Source organism: Rhipicephalus sanguineus, chromosome 9 (genome assembly GCF_013339695.2).
Source record: "Rhipicephalus sanguineus isolate Rsan-2018 chromosome 9, BIME_Rsan_1.4, whole genome shotgun sequence".
In the NCBI taxonomy this organism is placed as follows: Eukaryota; Metazoa; Arthropoda; class Arachnida; order Ixodida; family Ixodidae; genus Rhipicephalus; species Rhipicephalus sanguineus.
In genome coordinates, this window is record NC_051184.2 from 16,486,899 (window position 1) to 16,509,337 (window position 22,439).

At 49.4% G+C, this 22,439-nt stretch overlaps 2 protein-coding genes across 6 annotated transcripts in view; one reads left to right on the plus strand and one right to left on the minus strand.

Moving 5' to 3' along the window:
* LOC119404652 (uncharacterized) overlaps positions 1-22,439 on the plus strand; it is a 240,603-nt gene that overhangs the window by 181,226 nt on the left and 36,938 nt on the right. The window contains exon 1 of one of the 5 annotated variants that reach the window (XM_037671241.2): positions 19,448-19,563. The exons of the other annotated variants lie outside the window; for them this stretch is intronic. The gene's annotated coding sequence lies outside the window, so the exon portion shown is untranslated. Of the gene's footprint in view, positions 1-19,447; positions 19,564-22,439 lie in introns of those variants that run through there. 5 annotated transcript variants of the gene reach the window in all.
* LOC125759795 (uncharacterized) lies at positions 10,703-12,100 on the minus strand. The gene has a single exon (XM_049418955.1). It carries the CDS (start codon positions 12,057-12,059, stop codon positions 10,803-10,805), a length of 1,257 nt encoding a protein of 418 aa, XP_049274912.1. The 5' UTR covers positions 12,060-12,100; the 3' UTR covers positions 10,703-10,802.

Here is a 22,439-nt window from a genome sequence, read left to right on the forward strand (position 1 = left end):
GGACATTCTCGCTTCAAAGAGCTCTCTTTATATTCTGCTAAAAGTGCTGAAAGAATACTTATTTGTATTTAGGCATCTTAAACAGCCTGAGTTGCACTATACGTTTCGTGATGAAGTAAGGGGATTGGAAGGTGCCACATAGACGTTTCACAAAAGCTTGCGTGCACCGATATAAAATGGTATCGTGCAGCGATGCCCCTTGCACAATCCAAGAAGAAATGGGCAGGGCATGTAGCGCGTAAGCAAGATAACCGCTGGTCATTAAGAGCAACAGACTGGACTGCGAGAGAAGGCAAGCGCGCGAAGGGGAGGCAGAAAGTTAGAGATGAGATTAAAGAAGTTTGCGGGTATAACGTGGCCGCAGCGGGCACATGACTGGGTTGGTTGGCGAAACAGGCGTTTGCCCTGCAGCGGGCGCAGTCAGGCTGATGATGCGCAATCCCTGAAGGCATCGTCTCGTGGGCACCCCTCCATACAGCATAGTTTCGTCTGTGTACGGGGGAAGCAGAAGGTAAGAACGCGAGCAGGAGGCTCGTAGTGACGACTTTCATGCCGCGAGCCGGGTGACCGCCAATAGCGCCGCCCACGGGACAATGGGCCTCCCGCCACCCAAGCTGCACGTTTGGCTGGCCCCGTTTCATTGTCGATACGATGGCGGTACGACTCCACGCAGCGCTCGTCGTGCTGGGGCTAAACGCGTGCAGTGCCTAAACGCGTGCAGCGCCCGAGAAGCCTGGCGCGATGCTGATCGTGAGAAAGCGACGCTTTCTTTACTCGCTCAGCCACAGATGGCGTGAAGGGTGACGACGTCGATGCACGCAAATAGAAGGTGCATGCATAGAATATGCCATTTCATGATTTTGTTCACGGCTAGCGACAGCTTTTGTACGCGCGCCGATTCTGGGTAAAAATGATCCTGCGAGTTCGCGGTGAAGGGAGGAAAACAGGGATATTACGGATGTGTCCAACTACAGCCGGTCTTGGAAGAAAAACGCTAGGACTTCATCGATAAACGCTAAATAATTTAGGGATGAGCTCGCGAAAGAATACTTAACGTGTATTTTCAAGGCGGTGAGTTATAAAGTTTGCTGTCGCATCACTGGCTGTGGCGATCGACCAGCCTCCGATGTGGACAAACCCGTCCGCGAATGCACGCAACTGCGTGAATGGCATCCATCTGTAGCTACTGCAACGCTGCATGGCTTTCGCGGCACAAGTAATGGGCGCCCGGTGGACAGACGTTGGTCTCGGAGCGGTCAGTGCAGGTCTGCGCTGAAGCCGCCTTCCGATGTCTTTGGCCAGACAACCCGAGAGCCTTTTTCGGTCATGGGGGGGGGGGGGGCACTGTTGAAAGAAGCAAGACTCGTGACCGCATTGACCACAACTACTACAGCCTGCACGTTTGCCCAGTACGCTAATCAGTGCCACGTCTTTTTCGGCGTTGAAATAGCGCGAAGGTAAATGGTTCGGCAAAACACGAAGGAGCGCTAATTTTACACTTTCTCGCGTTCCTCATCATTACCGTATCTATTCTATATTTTAAAATAATAGAATGCTGAGCTAGTTGGTAAGTATTCATGTTAAAGAGACAGGGCGTGCAAGCACGGACACAAGAGAGAAGTCAAGACACCACAAGCGCCGACTAACAACTGAAAAGGCGCACAACGGCGGAAAAAAAAAAGCACAAATATTTATCTGCGCATTCCCGATCTATAGGCGAACCTATCAATCGGGCACGCGTGGTGGTCTACGTGAGAGATAACTATTTAGACACTCGATTTCTTCTTTATGCAGGTTAATCGATGGTTGGCTCACGCATGCGCTACCACTATTATCGATATGCCAGGCTTCACCAATTAAACGCGTTTCTTCATTTCTGTGCCGGTATAAAATCGCGCATCGATCGAATTTTGGCATGCACTTACACTCTCGACAGTGTAAAGATGGATTGGATGCTGAGCGTCCGATTCGCGATCTCCTACGCTCCATTAATCTGCTCCATTAATCTCTGGCTAACACAACGACCCGTTTGCCCTACGTAAAAGCGGCCGCAGCTAAACGGAATCTTACACACCACACACGTACGGCAATCAGTAACTTTGTTGGTACATTTCACAAAACAAATATCAGTCCGCTTCTTGTCTATCACCCGCTCATTGTTTCATGCGGCCGCTTCTACGTATAGGCAAACGGGTCGCTGTGTTAACCAGATATAAGAGAACGCTAACCGGAGGCTCACCATCCATTCTATCTTCACATTGTCGAAAGTGTAAGTGAACATCAAAATTCGATGAATGCGCGATTTTGTACTGGGGCAGGAATGAAGAAACGTGTTTAATAGTTGGGGCCTGGCATATCGACAGTAGTGGTAGCGCATGCGTGAGCCAACCATCGATTAACCTGCATGAAGAAGAAATCAAGCGTCTGAATGGTTATCTCTCACGTAGACCACCACGCGTGCCCGATTGATAGGTTCGCTTATTGCTTGGGCATACGCAGATAAGTTTCGTGCCTTCTTTCTTTTCCGCCGTTGTGCGCCTTTTCAGTTGTTAGTCGGCGTGTGTGGTGCCTTGACTTCTCTCGTGTGTCCGTGTTTGCACGCCCTGTCTCTTTAACATCTATTCTAGATTTTCGTGACATTTAATAGTACGTCGCCCGTATGATTATGGTTGAATTAAAAAAACTTCGAGGACGCTTGAGCTTCGCCTTCGAGAGTAGAACGTGATAGCGTAATCGGGCCCCGTGCGCATCGCCTTCTCAATCGCTAGCCTGGCTTCGGTTCTCGGTGTGCACCTCAAGCGTACCGCGAGGAAAGGAACGTCTGTACGCTAACAGTGGCCGTTTCAAGCTATCCTAGGATGCCTACTGCAAGTGAAGTTGCGAAGTGCCCACGACGCCGTAATTCGTCATACCTACTACGCGTGCATACTCGTCTATCCGCAGCTGCGCGCTTTGCGAACCACCTTTTTTGCGGCCCACTTTTTTTTTTCGCCCTCTGCCAGAGCGACCCTTCAGCTTCGAAAGTGGTCAATTGCTTTTGAAGTCTTATCTGAGAGAAACAAACGGAGTGGCGCCTTTCTGCGGGAGCAACTTCGGACCGACCGAGCGGGAGTCCGTGTCGTGACCCAGAAAACGGAGCCGCTCGCATAAAACCGCGTTCACTCCGAGAGCTCGAACGTTCGTTGCAGAATACCGATAATTCCTTCAGCTTGCTCCCCTGTATAGTGGAAATGGTTCGGCTGGGGAGAAGGTGTGGACGTGTAACAATGCGAGTTTAAAAAGTGCACGAGCCACTGTATTGACTGTTTATACTGGGTTCGTTGTTCGGGTGCATATTATATCATTAACGCAGTTTACGGCATAACGATAACCTGTTTAGTAGTGACAACAACCGTTGACTACAGAGGTCGTGTTCTGAGTCGATCACTGGAGATATCGCCAAACTGTCGCTTTCGATGCGCGCGGATTGACCGGTGAGTAATGCCGCCGAAGATTGATGCCGCCATCTGGCAATATGAATTTTACGTCACAGTGCTCTGCAGAAGAAAGCGTCACAGCTCCTGCGCAATATAACAAATTTACACCGTTTCTTTTGCATTTCGTCGCCAGCGAATGGGAAATGCGGAAATCCAGAGACGGCAAGCATAAGGGTTGCGTCATTTAGACGAGTTTTCTCGCCAGAAAACAGTCCGTCGACAACACACGCTCTGCGTATAAACTATCTATTCCTTTTATTTTTACCTTTATGAACGCGCGCTAATTCCTTTCTCGCTCTTGACAATTTTTATTTCGCTGGCTTTTCCTGCGCATTTCTAAAATATTATTTTCTTTCACCGCTCAGATCCAAGAACTCCAAAGCGCCCGCACCGTTTTTCGTGCGTCCTGTGCGCTCGTGATTCGACTCCATGCATGTTCTTTTTATTTCATTTCTCCACATCTCTCGCTACGGCGAACGTTCCGACGGACAAGATGGTGCGAAAGCGTTCCCGCCGGTAACCATAGTTTTGTTACGTATGTTTTTCAGGAAGTCGATGAAACCCTTATAGCCACAAAACGTATCGCTGCTTTGAGCAGCTGTCGGCCTATTCATCCCATTGTAAGCACTTGTTCGGAGGCGCCAGTGCGTGATGGAGTTCACTAAAACGGGAGCTGTCCGCACGCAAGTCCATGCACCGTGTGAATGCAGTGCTAGGCAGATGTTCCACGCTTGGCACGCTGCTTGCGTGTTTCGCACTCTCATTTACTCGGTGTTGACACGGGAGGCTGATGGGAAAAGTTGGACGCATTTCCCAGATGTATAGCGGTATAAGGAAATCATTTTAAACGCAGCAATAAAAAGAACGAAAATGCGCGCGGCATGAAGGAGACGTTGCTGCGTCGAACCGACCGCGAGCAGAAACTACTAAATCGGCGGCGTTTTCGTTCGGCGTGCATCACGCCTCCATGCAACTCGTGAAAGCGACCGCACAGAAGACATTCTCTACGAATCGCGTCCCAACCTCCGTGCGGAACGTCTTCTCCAAAGAAAGAGAATGCTGTCGCGGCCTTGGATATAAAACGGCAAGTCCTACATGCCTCTTCGCGCATCTTCTGCTTTTTATCTCTCGTGCCGAAAAAAAAAAAAAGGGGATCCCGTTGTGTAGCGAATGCACCGCGCGCTCCTGCTGCACGCTCGCAGCGCGGTCGTGCCGCCGAAACTGGCAGCGTGGAAACCGGTGGCCGCCTCCCTTTTATGGCTGCGGCCCTGTTGCGCGAATCTGGGCCGGTCATCGGCGCCTGCTGCTGCATCGATGACCCGCCGACGCGTGGCCAGCCGAAACAAAAGCACGCTTCTCCGTATGTGCACGGCTGCGATGGATTCTCGCTTTCCGCGCCGTTTTGCTGAGCAAGTAGTGAAACTGTGCGCGATTACTCGGCACATGGGCCGTGCGGTACGCGTCGAAAGGTTGCGTGCGCGATTCCTGTAACCGTGCCGTATAGTTTCGCTCAGATGAAGGCACAATGAAAACGCATTGACACCTCGGCTACATCTATGGCAGGGTTCTCAAACTAACATCTAGGGGGCCGCAGTCAGCACTGAACAAAATTTAGTCTCCCGCAAGGCCCAGACAGTGAAGATCGGAGCGGCGGGGAGAGGAGGGTAGGGGGGTTAGCTTGTACGAAATTTCAGCTAACGTTGCGATTTGAAAGAAGACCCTCTCATATGTGTGTCACTTCTGAAGGACATTTGGCGTCAGGTTTCGAGAAACATATCGATACTGATCTCCGGAATGACTCAAATCTGGACGCCGATTCTGAAGTATAGAGATTTTGTTCCACGGTTATGTCCCAACACAAGGTGACCGGGGGCCGGAAGATACGGAATATCTTGGCCTCACGGTTGAGGCCAAGATATTCCGTAAAAGGCCGTTCGTCAGGTCTGTTCAAGGCACCTGGCATTGTCGATCAAGGAGGGAACAGTGAAGCCGGCCGATGTTCTCTTCACACTTGCAGATAGCCCACACGGCCAAGTGTACTATAGGCTACAGCGTACGCTTGGTATCGGCCAAGTCACATGGTATCAGCCAATCAGCCAAGTTTACTAGCCTGTTACGTTAGCAAATTGCAACAAGGTGGGCGATTAGGCTACTTGTTTGACTTTCACCGTGAAAGCTTTTCAAGCGCCCTGTTGTTTCCGTTCGCCCATCGTTGCGCTAAATATGCTTTCAAGACGTGGTCGGACGCGCTGCCAAAGATTGCTACAGAACCAGTCGCGGTGCTCATACAATCGCGCTAATAAGGACGGCCCTTAGAATAAACGGAGGGATCAGTCATATAACTAACGCCACAGTGGCCTCGTGAGGTTCAGTACAACTGTCCAGCAACACAGCCCTTTTGAGCTCGCATCTACTCCACACTCGTCGAATTTATCTCTACCGCATCGAGTGCGCCACCTGCCAGACTGGTTCCCTCCAAGCGTGGTTTCTTGCAGAGGTAAACGCAATAAATAACTGAGTCAGGGTAATTCGCTAACGAGTTGTTCGCTATTCATTTTGTTGTTCAATTCAAGGCACGGCTACTCGAAGCTCACGCTTCTGCCGCGCGCACGAATTTTGTACGCCGATGTAGGTCAGCGCCGCGTATCGCGGAAATGGCCGGGTTATTCTAGACAAGCGATCCCCTTCAAGTTCATTACTGCGATGGAGGAAGTTTTTGTGTCGGCGTATTTGTGTATGCATGCACGTCATCGAACCATCAGACAGTTTTAGTCGGGCGTCCTGTTGCGGACGCCAAACTAAAACTGTCTATTGAAGCATACGCGCAAACGGTAGATTAAGTCAGGCAGTGAAGCGTGCGCTAGGATTTAGAAGCCGGGCTTTTTAACGCTCGCGCTCGGCTACCGAAAGATAAGAGACCACGCCCCGAACAACATTCGAATCACGCTTTGCCGATGAGGTGCAGCTGATGCACGTGCTTGTTGTGGGCGCGTGTCTGCTGCGGTGGCGCTAGTGTTGCAGCGCAGGATCTTATCAGTGCAGTCGGCTCGGTATCGGAGAGCTCGACTATAGCCCGAAGAAAATCGTGTTGCGCACAATCGAAAGCTCGCCTGAAGGAGCCTGCTGCATCTCGTCCATCATAGACTGACAGATCAAGGCTGCATTTGCACTCACCATATGCGCAAACAGTAAATGAACCCCCCCCCCCCCCCGCCAGGTGCTATGTTGTGCCCATAGGCGTGCGCACTGGGAGTAGGGGGTTTACTTTTACGACTTTTACTCAGTCGGACGGGTCCCGTCATTATTCAAAGAGCGGGATTATGGCCTCGCAAGTTTTTAACGATAATGGCGGCCAAAGACCTCTGATGTTGCATTTCATTAACTTTCATTAACTGTGCACTTCTCATCTTCACTCCCGGAAAGGCAGGGACCAAAATGAGGCCATTGTGAGAAGTACACAATCGCTTTATTTTCATTTTTTCGTCCATAGCGAAGCATGTTGTATTTCAGACTTCACCAACGAGTAGTGAGGGGGGGGGGTGAGGCTGCGATAAGACTTTGTGCCCCCCCCCCCCCCTGAAGGGGAGCCCTACGCACGCCCGTGGCTGTGCCAAAGATAATGTTCAATGGGCCTGGCGAGTCAACGAGAATTAGCGATTTGTAACGGGACCCTAGAAAACGTATAAGGGCACGTTACTAACGGGGCCGAAATTCAATACCTTCCGTGGGTTTAGATTTAGGTGCATGTTAAAAAACCCCAGGTGGGGAAATTAATTCCTCGGCGCTTACTACGGCGTGCTTCATAATTTTTTTCCTGGTTTTGGCACGCAAAACCCCAGCAGTCGTGTTAAACTAGGTTCTTCACTAACGCCGGAGCATACTTGTGTAAAAGAAATTCATCGAAGGATAAAGATGGGCTGGAGCAGGCATTGCCAAATCATGACAGGCAACCTACCGCTGTGCCTAAAGCGGAGTGTGTACAGTCTTTACATATTCCGAGTTGTAACATATGAGGAAGAAAACTTGGAGGAAAACGAAGAAACTCGAGCAGATCCTAACAAACAGAAAATCATAGGCGTAACATTAAGAGGACAGCAGAGTGGGCCAGAGAACAAACAGAGGTAGCCGATATCCTAGTAGTCATTAAGAGACAGAAATGGGCCTAGGCTTTGTATCCCATGTTACGTCAGCGCATGTTTGTTTCACTTCCTTCTTCGTGTCCCGTCCCGCCGCGCATTCCGATCAAGGTGAACCCTTGCCAACTTGCCCAACTTTCTACGCTGCTTATCTCATCGAAAGTGGACTGACAAGTGGCGCCTTGTCAGTCTAGTCTTTGATTTCGAGAGCATTAGTGCTTCTGCCAGCAATCAAAGCGCTAGTTAATCAATGTAGCGTTTGTAGTGTCGTTGTACTCCCTTCACTTTTTATTTATTTATTTGTTTATTTATTTATTTATTTTAGAATAGGCGCAAATTGATTTTTTTTAAAGAGTGAAGAGAAAGCAGTAACGTGAACTGGCGAATGAGGTCGAGGCACACCCATTCTGCTTGACGCGTACTCGTTCGTGTAGCAGCTTTGGTGCTCTGCGTTGGGGTTAATTTGTTACCATCTTTACGCGTTTTGCAATGAATTCTTAGGACGCGCGGCTTCGGAGCATACGGTAGGGAAGGACTAATTTGCACCATTTGGTGCGCGCGCATAAAGGGTGTTATGTACGAGATCAAACTTGGTGAGGGAGTGTTTGTAATATCACGTACTATTAAGCACGGGTGTGCGTGTTTTTCAAAGCAGAAAAGCAGAAAAGGTTGAAACTGGCCGGAACGCATGGGAGCGGCACAAAGCTCGCGATTCCTCTCCTCTCGTAACGACGCCTCGAAGTTCGCACACGCTCGACGCACAGAAGCAGGACGGCCCGTTCGTAGCGCGAGAAAAGTGGAAAACGGAGGTTCTATTTGTCCTATATGGAGGAGGCGAATTGGGTGGCATTGTTCTCCGCAAACATCGCGTTATCGCCGCGCTAAAAATGTCCGGCGGCTGCGCAGAGCAGGCGCTTCTTGTTCGTCGTCCCGGTGAGTGCCACGAAAAGAAAGGAGAGGCGCCCGTGTTTACACAATGGATCCGCAGTCTCATCCTGAACACGCGCCGCTCTCACGGACCGAGCGCGCTTGGTCAACGAAAGGCGGTCGGTATATAAATGCGCCTCTCGTGTCTCTGGACGGGCGCGTCTGTGCAATGTACTGGAGGCTATACGTACGCCGGCACATCAGGAAAGTCTGGCCTTGTAGACGCAGGCGTGCATCACTGTTCGCGACCTCTGGCCGCTCGGATAATTCGACGACCGCATATAAAAGTCGAGACACGCGCAAGCGGTTTCTTAGGGCGAAAAGCAGCGTAATTGGCACTGTTGGTTAGCTCGGACGACTGCTGCACAGCTCGGCTGGCCACTTCTGCCCTTGGCACCACTTTCGCACTCCGAACTGGGCCGAGGAGTAACCGACCCGCTTTGTCTCGCCCCTCCTCCGTGTGCGCGCGTGAAACAAAAAGCCGCTGTTCTGGCCCAGTCTGGCCACGATCCGCCTTTGTTTTCCTGCTGGCCAGTCTCCTCGACCGGTCACTTAGGACGCGGGCCCCGTTGTCGAGGAATGTGCGCGCAGCCTCGTTTGTCTGAACCGGGACGCAGCTGCTGGTTAAAGATTGGTCCATACGCGTCACAGGGTGTCGGTTTCGCTGGTCTGGTAAACGGTACGTACCGTATACCATGTGGTATAGCTTCGTGGTTAAGGTGGAGGACGCAGGTTCGATTCCTGGCCACTGCAGCCGCATTTTGATGGGGGCGCGCAATGTGAGAACACCAGCGCACTTATATCTTGGCACAAGTTAAGTAACTCCGGGTGCTCAAAATTAATCCACGGTACCCCTATTATCATGCGGTGGTTTTCGCACGTAGAACCCAGGAATAATAATTAAAAACAAGGGCACCGTGCGGTGCAACTTCGCTTGGGAGAACGCCTATAGCGAGTTGACTTTGTGGTGCCGATAGGTGATGAACGAGAGCGTTCGTCTAGCATGGGTATTGCTTTTTCTGCTTGTTGTTTTGTCATGATCAGCGACCAAATCTGCACAGATAAGATATAGACTCTGACGACGTCTGTCATCCCACTTGAGTAATCGCATCTTCATGAATCTATACAATGTTTACCTAACATTCACGGGTTAATATTTTCATTGCCATTTTTTGGGCGTGTTGGTTAACTGAATTCGAAAGCACATTCAGCGCTAGCAGACAAGGACGTTGTAGTGTCGTCTCTCTTACGTCCTTGTCTGCTAGCGCTGAATATGTTTTCGAAATATTTTCAGACGCCACACTGTGTTTGTACGGGTGTTGAACAAGTAATTTTCTGAACAACTGGTCTCTCCTCGTATGCGTGATTCTTCCCAAAGCGACGAACCAGGGCCGCGCTCGACATTGTTGGCCGCCGAGTGCATTCCTTCCTTTCCGAATGCGCAATTTACTTCTCGACCTTCCCTCTCTGGTTCACCTCTCAGTTGCGGATGCTATAAAATAGGCGAATCTTCCGCGTTCCGGCGGCGGCCGTTATTTGTTATTTTGCTTAAAACGCCAGCTCTTATATTCGCCGACACTGGTATCGGAAGCCACGCTTCCGAGGTTTGGCTGAATAAACGAGAGAAGGAAATTGCTCACGAATGTCCAGTCGCGACCTCTTTTTTCCGCTACTCCTTCGAGGCCTGCTGCTTCTACGAGATCGGTTTGGTTGAAACAAACATGGTTCTCCCCGCAAGGATATATAGCGATGGAACAGTGGCTTTGCAAGCGTCATTTTAAATAGGAGAGCCTTTTTGCACCGCAACAGATCGGGTTCACGTGACGTGAGCTGGAACGTCGCGTTTGACGTCATACAAACGTACAATTTAATAGATGCAACAGGCAATTAGGCCAAGGAAAGCATGGTGAACTGTTGTCTTTAAGTGCAGTGTACTAACTGTGATATAAATTGAAATAAATTCAAGTGGACGAACACTCACCCTTTCCATCGGTGGGATCTGAACCCACAACCTTCGAATTACGCGTCCGATGCTCCACCAATTGAGATACGATGGAAGGCGCTTTCCCGTCCACTGCGTTGCGTGTTTCTGTGCATGTAATCCCTCGGAGTGTAGCCCAGGCGCTGCCTGGTCTACGAGGGATACTATTTATCGAATTTAGCTGCTGCTGCTGAAAAACATTTATTTACAGATGTTATTTACAGGGAGGGTGGGAGCGGTCCTTAAGGGGCCGCCCCGTACAAACACTAGGTGGGCTCCCTCTTACGGGAGCCCATTGGCGATGGCCGCGGCCCGGGCCCGCTCGACCAAGGCCCGTTGGGCCGTCAGGTCAGAGCAGCCGAGCAGGGCTGCCTCCCAGTCCTCCCGCGAAGGGTTGGGTAGTGGGGTAAGGTTTGGGGTTTTTTGGCATGCCCACACCATGTGGAAAATGTCACAGGAATTTTCCTCACAATGCGGGCACTTTCCCGTGCAAGCGGGGTCAAAGTGTTTTATAATTGCCGGGCACAATAAAGTTTTGGTATAAAGGCGGAGGAGGATTCGCTCCTCCGCCTTCGTGAGGCCTCTACAGGGTTTTGGATAGATATTATGGCTGGATTGATAAAATTGTGTGACCTCCTTAAAGGTGTAGGCGGGATTGGGTTCGAGGTCCGGATCGGTAGGGGACGAGGATGGTGCCCGGAGAGTGAGCGCGCGGGCAGCGGCATCGGCCGTCTCATTACCATCGAGGCCCGTGTGAGCCGGAGCCCATATGATCGTTCGGTGCGCGGGGGCACCTAGGTAGCTGCTGTTCTGCAAAATTTTATAGGCAAGGTACGGAATGTATCCCTGTTCTATATTGCGACAGGCACCCCTTGAGTCAGTGATGATGACCCTTGAGTCCTGATCTGCGGCGGCTAGTGTGATGGCGATCTCCTCCGCGTGCGTAATGTTATGTGCACGGAAGGTGAGTCCGTTTACAGCGGTGTTTTGGTGGACGACCGCAGCCGTGTACCAACCCCCGTGGTGCGGGCCGGAGGCGTCCACGTAGAATACTCCGAATTTGTGGCCGTAGTGTCGAGCCAAGGCTTCTGCCCGCGCGAGGCGTCGGCCACTGTGGTCGTCTCGGGTCATGTTAGCCGGAAGAGGGCGCACGTGCAGGGAGTATCGCCAAATTTCTGGAATCTGTACGCGCTCTTCCGTATGTATTGAATGATTGATGTGTAGTCGGGCAAGGAGGCGGCGACCCGACGGTGTTTTAGAGAGTCTAGTATATTGGTTAGTCAAGTGCGCCTCTCGAAGCTCCTTGAAGGTGTTCACCATTCCCAGGCCCAGAAGGCGCTGGTTAGAGGTGCTGACAGGAAGGTCGAGGGCGCGCTTGTAGATTTTGCGGAGAATGACTTCGAGTGCATTCTCGTCGAATTTGCGTAGGTGGAGGTATGGGGCCGAGTACAGGACTCGGCTGGTTACGAATGCATGCGCCAGCCGCAAGGCGTCTTTGCATCGTAACCCCCCGCGCTTGTTGGAAACCCGGCGGACCATCCGGCCCACCTGGTCCCCCACCTTGCGCAATTTGGTCAATGCTGTATCTGCTCTGCGATTTTTATGTATAAAGAGCCCCAGTACTCTAATCTCGTCGCGTTCGGGTATGGGTCCGCTGTGAAGGGAAAGGTCAATTTTTGTGGTGCACTTTGGCGATGGGCGTATGTGCACAAATTCCGATTTGGACTCGAATTTAGCGGCAGCACCAAAGCCTGACCCAAAGTCTTTGCACCAAACCAACAGCGGCACTCATCGAAGCGTCGGCTCTCGGCCAAGGCCAAACTGACCCGATTTCTGAGCAACTCGTGATGTTATGAATAAATAATTTCTGGTATAGACTACCGCTTTCTCCCATCTCACGCATACGACGAAGGTTGGCCGAAAAGTAGCCCATGTTGTTAATATCGGTTGTCTATTTCAGAGCTCGTAGGCTTAACGGAGCTAGGGAGGCTAGAAAGTGGATTGTCTTGGCTCATGGAGGCAAGTAACAGACTCGTCCACAGAATCGTTAGAGCTTACCAGCGAGTTCATCACCAGTACACCTTGCAAATATAAATAAATAAATAAATAAATAAATAAATAAATAAATAAATAAATAAATAAATAAATAAATAAATAAATACGTGTACCGACGGTAAATTCTTGTACCAACATTTAATTATTATTCATCGTAGCTTGGCTTTCAGCCGCCGTGTTGCCGCAAGCCCAATTAGCAAAAAGTGAGCGTAAAGCACCCAATTCGAGAGAGAGAGAGAGAGAGAGAGAAACGAAGAGAATGTGCAGGGGACTTACAAGGGATGAGAGCAAGGCAGTAAATAAATAAAGAAATATTTCTGTCATGTTCCTTTCCTATGCGAATCCTCGATTCAGATGTGCCTGTTCTTTTCTCGGCAGTGCCACCGAGGACGCACTCACGCAAATGCCTCTTTCAGCCTTCATCGCGAAGGCCTCGAAAATTTGCCTCTTGCCCTGGTCACTAAAATTTATGGCCTCAAACGGCGCCATGTTGTTGAGGCGCTCGTGTTTTCGAATTGTTTCGTTTAAAAGATTTTTGAATGGATGTTGGCTCACCTCGAAGCTGCGCGCTCATTCTTATTTTTATTTGTTTGTGTGGCAAAGCGACGCGGTAATAAGTCGCTGCTTAATTTGTTCACTCAGTTTTACGATGCTTTCGTTATTACCCAACCGGTTACGCGCGCATCTGACCAACGCCCTTGAATGTGAGCGGCTGAGATGTTTCCTGCTCCAAGTCTGCGCGGAGAGATTAGCGGGCGAGAAAAAGAAGAGACAGCGCTTACATAACGAGCTCGCACGTAACAAGGGCCCGCGTTCCACGCTTGGCCTGTCATTCAAGACGTACGAACCGTATTGCTTTGTTTCGGGGCACAGAACTTACACGGGCCGCACGAGAACGTAAAACGCAGCCCGAGATGAATGCCTAGGAGGAAAGAAACGACGCTCCGGTTGCCGAGCTTTTTTTGCTCCGAAAATGGAACGCACGCAGGTACGCGCATGAAAACTGACGCGTGTAGAAACGCCACCAAAAGTGAAAAAAAAAAGGAAAAGAGAGAGAGCCGCGTGTAACGGTGTCTAGGGCCGAACAAACGGTTCGGAGAGCGAAACAAGTTTGTTTCGCCGCGTTGCTCACTGCCCACAGACGCGGCCACCGTTCCATCCCCCAAAATGTATGCAGCGCTATGGACGCTAGAGGTAGCTTCTCAGACAGCGAATGGCCTAATTCTCAATGGGTTTTTTCGGTTACTGCGTCATTGGTTAACGCTAGTAACCACGCGTCACACAGTCGCTGGTCAATCAAACTGTGTGAAACGCGTGTTTGCCAGGGGGAAAACGATCGAGGCATTGCCGCCAGTTTGCGCATCGGATTTCTCGTACTCGGTTTAAGAAAAAAAAAAAAGAAAAACCCGCTCGGTGTGCACTGCTTTGCCACGTATTTTAATACCACCAGTTTCATCAAATTCTTGTCCATCCTTTTCTTCCTGCTCATCGCACAGTGGTGCGCACTGCACAGTATAGGTGAGAAGGCGAAAGAAGGAAACGACAGGTCCGTCCTGCTCCAGTAACGAATAAGGCAACGCAATCGGCTGCTGCAGATAGCTCTTTGTTTGGCTTTTGGCGCGGTTCTTCGCCAGAAGGGTTGTTCGCCGAGCAAGGAATGCGAGGCGGACTTGACCTCGAGCGAACAACACGACGTTGAACCCATCGTAAGGAAACGCCGATGCGTTTCGCGGCGACAAGAGTGAAACTGCGGCGATACACTTCCTCGTCCTCACGGTTTGCGAGACTGCGCCGCTGTTTTTATTGCGCGGCTTGGAAGAACACGCTCATTTCTTTCGTTTCTCGGCCATCGGCGGAATTTTTTCGTTGGCGACTGTGACTCGGGAAGAGCGACGGAGACTCCCTAAGCTGCACAAAGATTGCAAGCACAAGCAACGTTTACACTCCAAGAAAGAATCGAGTATTTGGGTAGCATTTCTGCCATAAAATAATAATAGTCGTCGTCTTAGTCCGCCGCGGTGGTGTAGCGGTTACGGTGCTCAGCTGCTGACCCGAAGGTGGCGGGTTCGATCCCGGCCGTGGCGGTCGGAGGCGAAATGCTAGGCCCGTCTACTGCGCGATGCCAGTGCACGCTAAAGAACGCCAGATGGTCAAAATTTCCGGAGTCCTCCACTAAGGCGTCCCTCATGATCATATCGTGGTTTTGGGACGTAAAACCCCAGATGTTATTATATTGTTATTATTAATAATCGTCATCTACCTCGCGTACTTTCCTTGCGTTATCTCCGCGGTCCCGGCACTTCCCGGTCACGAACGGCTTGCGCGCTATCAGCGTGACATAGCATTTCTTGATAGGCTAGTGGCGAGAGCCGGGTTTTCAAGAAAAGAAACGCGAGCAAGCGAGATGACGATTATAGTTGTGTAACAGGAATATTCCCCAAATACTCGATTTTTCTTACAGCTTACAGTCGCCCAAATCTTTAACTAGCGTGCGCAAGCGGAAACTTTTCCTGTGTATCTTCGCCATATGACCGAATTAAATTCCAGAAAGGGTGAGCTCACCCTAGGGCAAGTGCATGCCCACAAAGCACATGCCCACAGAACAATTTTTAGCTACTTCGTTCAATCATATGGCGCTGACACACAAGAAAGTTGCCGCTGGACACGCAAGTTAGATTTGGGCGGCTGTACGTGGCTTCTGAGCAGACGCATAAGCAACTACTCCTGCCAATTCTAAGTCATATTAACGTAAACTGAGGTTTAAATATTATAACAATTTCTGGTGCCAAAACCACTATATGATTATGAGGCTTGCCGTACATATAGTAGAGGACTCCGAATACATTTCGTCCACCTGATGTTCTGTAACGTGCACTCAAGTCTAGGTACATGGGCATGTAGCACTTCGCCTCCATCGGATTGCAGTGAACTGAGGTTTCGTCTTGTCAGTGTGTAGCAACGCCAGATGCTGTGTCTCGTTCCAGTAGTGCAGCCAGATTTTTTTTTTTTTTTTTTGGGGGGGGGGGGGGGGGGGCTGTAGCCATACTTTATGTATGTTCGTGCGTGCGTACGTGTGCGTGTATGCAAAATTGACAAACTTCTGGAGGTAGGGGGGTTCTGATTTTTTGCCGCATAACTATAAGCATAATCTGACTTTCTCGCGTTTCCTTCTTGAAAACCCGGCTCTCGTCACTTTCCTATCAAGAGTACGCTATGCCACGCTTATAGCACGCACGCCGTTCGTGACCGGGAAGTACCGGGACTGCGGTGAAGGCAGTGACAGTATGCGAGGTAGACGACGATTATAGACGTGTGGCAGAATTACTACCCGACGTACTCCTGTTTGCCTTAGAGTGCATGTAAGAAGAATTGCACCTTTTGGGAAGTGTTAATGCCCCACAGCAACTATCGTCATCTGGCTTGTTTGCGTCTTCTTTCTTGCGAACTCTGCGCTTTCCTATCAAGAATGGCACACGTCATGCTGATAACGCGCACCTGAAAGTTCCGGACACGTAGCGAGGCATATGACGGTTATTGTTGGTGGACAAAAATGGGTGCATCTAAATTCGCCAAGCATTCACCATTGTAGAAAAAGGGAGAAGTGTCCTAAAACCCGCATAACCTTCTGATCATGTTTTTTTCTGTATAGTCCTCGTATAAGAAGATTAGCACAAGTGACCGTTCCGGCCAATAGTCGCTTGCGCTAATATTTCTCTGCGGTGACCGAAAAAGCAACGCTTGACAACTACTGCGCACGTGATGCCGTGTTTTGCCGACCTTGTGCTCTTGTGAAGCATCGCGTGTCATCTCGTGCTTGGTCCGGCGCGTGGACTCCGCTGAAAGGAAAAAAATACGTGACGCCGCCGCGGCTTTCGATGTACCCGGATGTCGAGGGAAGGCATCACTTGACTGCGCTTGCAGCAGCCGACCGCTGTGATGCACGCCATGCTTTTCTGTCCGCTCGGCAGATATCGCTCTTTGCGTCCATTCACCGAGCAGCATTCATTTCGGTCTCGTGAAAGGCATACGTGAGACCGCCAGAGAGGGGTGTGTTGCGCAAGTGCACCATTTGCGGTTGCACTCCTTTGAACGAGATGCAAAAGATTTAGGCATACGTTAAAGAACACCCGTCGGTTGGACAATATAATAGCCCCAACTACGCTGTGCCCCATAAATTCATTTCAGTTAGTTTAACGTCTGTGAGTACTTTGTTTAGCTTTTCTAATATCGAAAACTCCCCGCCCCCCTCCAAAACTTGCCCAGCTTTCAATTCAACTTAAAAAAAATCGCATGCGCATTTTTATCTCTTTCTCGTGTATTATTGCGAGGTAGCTGCATTCCGATCGAAAAGGAATGGAAAAGCGCCGCCATGCTTTCGTATCTTCGTTGCTATCATGACAACTGACGCACGCTTGTGCCGTCGGTTTCTTTTAAAGGGACACTAAAGGCAAATAACAATTTATGTCAGAGGGAAAGGTGAATGTTTGAGAACGCCTGAAACGTCAGCATTATCAACAGCAGTGCTCTGCTGATCGAGAAGTTAAGTTAAATACGATATGCGCCACGAGTGGAACATTTTGGAATGAGCCCGATGACGTCAAGTGTCCCGAGTACAATTAATCACTGGTACTCGAGCTACTTATAATCAGAAAATAGCATTCCGTAGATTACAAGACGCAATAAAATGCTGCTTGTGCGTTTCTGTTTCATTCATGGAAAAAAAGAACTTGGCGTTACCAAGAAGACCGGCGCGGGTGGTTTGAAAGTTCTGTTTTCGCCGGCCTCCTCTCTGCCAGTGGTAGTTTCGTTATCGCGTGCTGTGGCGTGTGCTTTGCACGCAAGTCGCTTTAAAGGAAAGTTCGACAAAATGCCGCATCCATGTTGTGTTTCGGGATGCCTGAATGATGTGCGCCGCTTGAGCAACAGCAGCTGCAGCAAAGAAGCCGACGTGACTTTCCAATGGGTGCCGCAAATAAACCCACGCTGATGTGGCTGAGTGCCGTGCCTCTGCGACAGTATGCTAAACAACGAGAAATGTGCGTGTGTGCAGAGGATTACGAGATCAACCGCAAATTGGGCAAGGATTGCAATGTGCCCTTCAGCGAAGAAACCGCAGCGTCGGCTGCCGGGCAGTGAAGGCGGGCAACGTTGGGCAAGGCAAACGCTACGTCTAGAGGCCTTTTCAGGCGGGTGATTTGACGTGCGCTAACGCTATGCAGACCACTAAAGCGTGATTTGCTTTCAAGATAAACATTTCCTTACCACGAAACAAGCACTATGAGGTTTCGGGAACGTTATTTCAGCAATCAACGTCGACTTAACATTAGCCTTTAGTGTCCCTTTAAGGTATGACGTTGGACGAGAAAAGAATAGGGCGCTTAGAAAAGAACTGCGATTCTTGTATTGTTATTTGATGAGAGACAGTGCCTTAACCAAAGCAGGCAGAGTTAAAAATCTGTCCTAGCATGTATTCGTGGCTCCCTCCGAGCAGGCAAATATTGTGTATAGATAGACGTCTTTAATGATATTCCTGGAGATGTTAGCCTGCTTTATTGCCTGGCTTGCAACTCGTGAGGTATTCGTGAAAAGCGTCATCTCACTTTCGCCAGCGGATCGCCTTACCTTTACGTGGTGTTTGCTGCTTATCTGTTTCTTTCGGGCTGTGCGCAAGAAAACCGCAATATCAACCTTTTTCTTTCTCTGTGAAGCATAAAACTCAGGGGCAGCCACTGCGGCACTTCTTGCGTACATGCGAAAAAGATTTTCGCTCCTGTTTATAAATTAAGAAATAAACGGATAAGCATCACACATAACACTCAAAGAATTAAGTCCTGTACTTGTGTATTTCAGAGTGCTTGCCGATTTTCCCTACCGTATTCTGCTTCGGCGCGCCTTGATTCAAATGTCGTCACTTCCTTGTCACGTGTAGTTCCGGTCTTATGTAACAGACAAGCCGCGTTTTCTGCGCGCCGGGCGCGATCAGTTTCGATTTCGCCTTTAATATTCGATGATGAATATCTCGAATTACGTGTAACTTTCGTGAAAAAAAAAAAAAAAAACGGGTATGCCATAAATTGGCACGTACTACGACTTTATAATTTAAACAACTGCCCTCAAGTCAATAATTAAAATTTTAATTAACGATTTTTTTAATTAGTATCGTCAATGTCATTTTAGTTGCTGCAAAGTTTTTCCGCCTCGACATAGAGTACGCGTGCGAAAACAACTGGAGCGTCACTGTGATAGGATTTTTATAAATAATCTGTATTGTCTGAAAAAAAAAAAAAAAAGCCCTATATATCTTAAGTTCACTTGCCGAAAATCTTTCATTATGAGGTTCACCATGATGGTAATCTGGGCACGTTGGTGGTCCATTTTATGAACGGTAAAAGCGCACTGGAGAGACGATGAGGCAACGAAGGAACACGCACGTAGCGCTAAGTGTGTGTTCCTTCGTTGTCAGTGCGCAATTTTACCGTTGATAACAAATTTGATTATGAGTCATGCCGTAGTGGGGGACTAATTTTGACCACCTAGTTGAGGTTGTTTCACGTGCACCTAAATCTGAGCACACGTGTTCTGTCTTTTCGTATTTCGCCCGCTTTAAATGCTGCCGCCGTGGCTAGGAATCGTGTCCCACTGAGGACTAACCAGTGTTGCCACGTCGAAGGATTCGGATCGAAGGCTGGAAAAGTGCTCGTCGGTGCTTTCGTACGGGTGTCCGACCAGCGTGCCTCTAAAAAGCGGAGCCCCCCTCTCCCCCCGAACGGCGACCCCCGCGAGCAGCCAATGGGCGCCGTGCACGGCCGGGCGAGTGCCGGCAACAGGTCTCCTCCGCCAACCTGTTTGAGGCGCCGGTGCGAGCGCGTCGCCGTCCTCGGAGTGAACCGCCATCGACGACGACGACCGGTGTAGTGCTCGCGAGTGGATTTGCAATAAGGATGCATCGGTGACGGCACTTCGGGATTTGCACAGAGTGCGCTCAAAGGTGAGCCGCGCGGTGTCCAACTTTTGTCCGTCTTTGTGCGACGAGCGTGTTTCTCCGCAAAACACCGACAGCGCTTTTGCGTTGCGCATCGCATCGCACAAACGATGCTTTACCACGGGCCGAGAAGGTGCCGCAGCTCCAAGCTGAAGCCGCGTTGCCAATGGAGTGCTGTCTTCGGATTCTGTCGTTCCGCGTCGTAACGGGAACAGTGTTACATGCGGTGCACGTAGGAGAGTCCGACAGCTTAATCTCATGCTTTAGGTAGTTCGTATAGACAACGTACGTACTGTGCGTATTATTTGTGTGCCTTTGTGATCAACGTATGTATCGTAGTCATCACCCGACACCTGGAGTAGCAAGCAAAGCGATAAACCAAGATAACATATCCGGGAATATTAAGAATTGCTAAACGAAAAAGAAAGAACGTTTCTCCGTGCGACTGTCTTGCTTCTTCTCTCTGGACAGACGATCTTCAGCCGTTTTCACTTTCAGAGCTAAAATAAAACACGTTATGACGCGCGTAACGAGAGCTGCTCTGAGGTTGTTGGTACCTGGCTGTGCCAGGCTGCGCGCGTCTAATATAACGCACGAAATTTATCTCGAAATGCATAGGAAAGAAGCGACCCTATTTTTTCTGCGAATGATGCACTGCGAAGCTTAGAGAAGCAAACGTCCTCTTTGTCAACATCTCCTTACGTGCTTTTAATGAAGAAATAAATTGTCTGCGATAGGTTATAACAGAGGAGTAGCCAGAAATTTTTTTAGAAGGTTCGTGCGTGTGTTTGTATGTATGCGCGTATATATACACATACGAAATGTAAAAATTTTGGGGGATATTGAACCCCTCGACCCCTGGCTACGCTACTAGGTTTTAACGCGCTATAAACCCCAAGAGGTGAGAATTTTCGCATTTATCTCCCGTTTTTCCAGGGTGCAGAGTGCGCGGAAAAAAAAAAACGAAAAAAAAAACCGATACCCTTAATTGTTGTTATGTAGTGGGATTGTGGAAAATTTGCGCACAGCACACGAAGACGCAAAGGAAAAGTTCACAATGACCGCGTTGCAAGTGAAATGCAAGTCTTCGTGTGGTGTGCGCAAATTTTCCACAATGAAGTAAAACCAACTAGCCCGCCTCGTCTTAATGTAGTGGGAGGTTGCAAAGAGAGCATTGTGGGGATATTAAAGCGTTGTGTGCCACCCGCTTATGGTTAACCTCAGGGTAGCGAGATGAAGCCTTTACTACATTTGTTGTTGAGGAGAAAGGAAAGGCAGGAAGGTCAACCAGATGCACATCCGGTTTGCTATCCTGCGTAGGGGGAAGGGGGTTAAGGGATGAAAATATAGGGAATTGAAAAGAGGGAGCATACAAAAATTCGCGTATGCTTAAACAACGCTGAACACGATTGTTGCAGTTGATGAAAAAAAAAAAATTGCGGGCAGTTTGCATTAAGTCGTGCAAAGCTTGGCACAGCGAAGCACGGATCCGTTGCCGCTTGTACTCCCCCTCGACCGACACGTCTAGCTTCGGTATGCGCGGCTTCCTCCTCGGGAGTACGCAGCCAGGCTATGCACTATAGAGCGCAATATGTCTCCGTCGGTGGGCATGGCTTAGCTACTGCGCATGCGCGGCTTGGCCAGGGGGTGCGGTATCTGGTAGCTAGACGACGCGATACTTGCTTCCTCTTTCTTTCTATCTTTTTTTCTCTCTCTAGTTATTTCTCTCTTTTTCGTTGATGTACTCTCTCTTTCCTTTTCGTTCTCCCTATTTCTCTCTGTTCCATTCTTTCTGTGCTAAGCCTTACTCACCCCTCCTCCTTTCCCTCCTCCTCACCATCACATCACTTCCCTTTCCGACCCCCTTGCTACACTGCACTATACAAGGCTATGTAATGGTCTGCTAGCCTGACTAGACGTTAATAAACCGGTAATAAAGAAAAAAAAAAAGACTGGACAACCGAGTGGTTAGGACGCTCGCTTTCGGATCGGGGGTGCGCGGATTCGAATCCCGCCTTATGAAAACTTTTTTTTTTGCAAAAGTTTTTCTCTTTCTCTTTCTTTATATATTTCTTTCCGTCTCTCTGTTTGTTTCTCTCTCTCTCTCTCTCTCTATCTGTACTCGTTCTCAGGTAGCCGCACAATGGCACATACCTGTTAAGATGATAGTTTTCTGCCATCGACTCACAAGGAACCATTTGCTAAACAGATTCGCTGTTAAACATATTCGGCAAGTGACGCTTGACTCCTCGAATCGATACTGTCAGTGCCGTTAGTTAAACAGAGGTTAACGCATATTGTTCACTCTGGTAGTACTTCTAGCGCGGCTACGGCGTTCAAGATAAACGACACCAGGAAATAATATTCGAAAATGCAATCATTCCGCTGCCTTGAAAACGAGAAGATTGTGCGAGCATTGGAAAATGGCTAGAAGTGAGCTTTTCGGCCGCGATACGAGACCAGTGAATTCGCCACTATGCTCACGAGGTGCCTGAAGAATTGCGCCATTCGTCGAGTGGTCTCGGCTCGGCTATATAACTGACGGCGTGCGAAGATTCTAGGAAACTTGAAATCAAATTGGCGGGACGCCCACATTACGTATTACTGGAATGTTTGAGGATTGATTGACTTAATTTCACGTTTCAGAGCCCTACGCGCCTACAAACGTATAGCGGAATTAGCCATTCCTATACCGCCAAAATCAGTGCTGTAAAGAATGTCAGGGCGCCATATTATGTTGCTGTTAACATAACATAACAAATATGTCGCTCTCTTTTCGCGCACTGCGCCGACATTGGAAGGCGGCTTAGTCGGACTTATCATGCCTTGTGGAGCACCGCCCATAGCCACATCGCCTTTGTCCCATTTTGATCGTCCCGGCC